Source organism: Penaeus chinensis, chromosome 11, assembly GCF_019202785.1.
Source record: "Penaeus chinensis breed Huanghai No. 1 chromosome 11, ASM1920278v2, whole genome shotgun sequence".
NCBI classification, from domain to species: Eukaryota; Metazoa; Arthropoda; class Malacostraca; order Decapoda; family Penaeidae; genus Penaeus; species Penaeus chinensis.
The window spans coordinates 39,679,833-39,682,357 of record NC_061829.1 but is presented as its reverse complement, the minus strand read 5'-3'; the positions used below and the strand labels follow the sequence as shown (position 1 = coordinate 39,682,357).

General features: G+C 32.4%; 1 protein-coding gene across 3 annotated transcripts in view; it reads right to left on the bottom strand.

Annotated features, from left to right (window-relative positions):
* Positions 1–419: 419 nt before the first annotated feature.
* The window catches only part of LOC125030376 (protein suppressor of forked-like), a 60,542-nt gene continuing 58,436 nt past the window's right edge, over positions 420–2,525 (bottom strand). For 2 of the 3 annotated variants that reach the window (XM_047620406.1, XM_047620409.1), the window contains exons 14-15: positions 2,099–2,291; positions 420–1,951 (exon numbers count right to left, since the gene is read on the bottom strand). In XM_047620406.1, coding sequence (XP_047476362.1) covers positions 1,939–1,951; positions 2,099–2,291 — 206 coding nt within the window. In that variant the 3' untranslated portion in view covers positions 420–1,938. The remainder of the gene's footprint in view (positions 1,952–2,098; positions 2,292–2,525) is intronic. The other variant, XM_047620408.1, reaches the window with a different exon arrangement.

The following is a 2,525-nucleotide window of genomic DNA, read 5'->3' as shown; positions in this document are numbered from 1 at the left end:
ACCATACCACCCTCTAATACTGTTCAACCCACAACTTTACCCTAATCATTAACTAATTTCTAACCCTTTTCGCTACACTGATTTACCATAGTGCCATATGACCTTTGATATCATATCTGTCATACCTGGGGGTTTTTGCCCCAAGTCTCATGCTAGCACTATATTTTGAATATCCCATTAATGATATTAGATGTTGACATGGCAGAAGGTTTCAATAAATAAATATTGATTGAAATGGAGTAACTACAATATACTACACTACATACTGTTGTTAATGCTACTACTTTGCTTTCATTAATAGTTAAAAAGACAAACATATTCACTGGGAAATCATGAAATATGGTTTTCATTTTTAAACTTTGCAACATTACTCCCTCTACAAAATCAAATAGGACATTCCACACTGAGAAAAGAACAAATAAAAACAGTCAACTTTATTATTTTACTTCAGGTAAAATGTGTAGATTTCTTTGTACATAAAAGTTCAAAATATGTACTGACAAGTCATATTGTTCAAAAGAATAGTAATAATCTGAATATCAAATCCATCTACTACTAGAATTTTTCAAAATATCATCTTGCCAAGTTACTCAACAGATACTTGCATTTGAGTTATACAATAATGTATGAAGTCTTGAAGCAATTACTGACGCTTCATGTCGTCCTTCAGCAAACACCTCATGAAATCCTGTGGCAAATAATGAAAACTTAGTAGGTATCCAGCAAATACTAAAACTCTACCTGGACTTGCTGCTTTCCAAGTGTACGTGAGGAAGTCGCTTTGTATGTGAGGAAGCTCACAAATTGTCAGAATGTTAGATTATGGATTAAGTGTCTGATCAAATTAAAATATAAGAAATAAAAAGCTTTACAGTGTTAGCTCCTCATTTTACATTTGCAAAGTACAACCATCAGTGTTTTTACCGCAGTAGCAACACATTTCTGCAATGCAGTATGTAATTGCATTCAAAATTATAAATAACTACTGAGAACTCACTATGATACTATAATAATAATAAAAAAATAACAACTATATAGAAAACAAGTTGTTCATTCTACTCTTTAGCAAAAGGTAACAGATGCTCTGTCAAAACTTCATTGTACCTCAACCTGTATCTCGCACATCGTCATTTGGTTGTTTTTCATTGCTGAATTATAGCAATTACTGATTAAACACACCAGTTTCCTATGTATGGATTCTTGTGGACACTCATGAATTATACATTATTATTGCACCATTTGCAAAGGCAATCTATGATATATCTACTTTCTTCCTGTCCGATATCATCTATATATGCCAGATTAACAGTTATTGCAATTGTCATAATGCCTTCTCATCTTCGATGTACATCATAGCATGCAATTACTTGAGCATTTTATAAAGTAATTTCCGAGTTCTATGTATAAAATATAATTCTAAATTCTTGATCAACCACTTCTTTCTTTCTATGAATGAACAACCCTCTTAGTTTTCATTGTTGTTAAGTGAAACATTATGAATAAAACCAGATTTATTTCTAAAAATAACATTTTAAAAATCTGACATATACAGTGTAATGATCAAAAGTACTTCTGAACAGTCCTTATTTCCTCATTCTGTTTATTATACATACTAGGTTTATGTTGGAATTTATGCAAAATACCAAGAATATACAACCACTCGAGGTATGCCTTTTACCAACACCAGTCATGGTCTTAATTTATATAATATACAATGGACACATTATAAACATTCTAAGAATCAATAGAATTGTAAAATAAAAGCATTGTTGATTTCCTTTAACAATCATTTGTGGCATTAAAATACAAGCTATAGAGGTTCCATACAACAAAAAAATAGCTATGTCATGATTCAATGATTTTAAAATCACATTTACTGATTTTCAGTTGGTTTTCTTTGTGTTCCTTTGTTGAAGCTGAGATGGATATGTTTCCCAGTCATGACTGATCTCTTTAAAATGAAAAAAAAAAAAAATTATTATAATGATAATAATAATAATAAAATAAAGCTAAAAATTATTGCATCTTAATAAACATCCCACTTCAAAAACAAATATAGTGTACTTTCACTTATTACAATACAGCCATTAACTCTTACTTCATTCTTTTCTGTTGTCTGGCTCTGTAAATATCACTTGTTAAAACGGGTTTGTTCCCATCTTCATCGTCTGAATCGTCACCAGGAACCAGCTTTCTCTTCCGGTCGCCGCTGGGGTCCACCACCCAGTGTACGGATTTGGAAAGTTCAAACAGTCTGACATCATGGCTTCCAGTAGTTGACCATTGACCCCCTGGAAATGATACAGACACTATTTGTAAATAAGAAGAACAAGAAGAACTGCTGAAATTCTCAACATATTATCTTCCCTCTTTTATCTTCAATGAATTACTTTTAACAAGTGCATAAACAAACTCATTCGTGTGTGTGTGTGTGTGTGTGTGTGTGTGTGTGTGTGTGTGTGTGTGTGTGTGTGTGTGTGTGTGTGTGTGTGTGTGTGTGTGTGTGTGTGTGTGTGTGTGTGTGT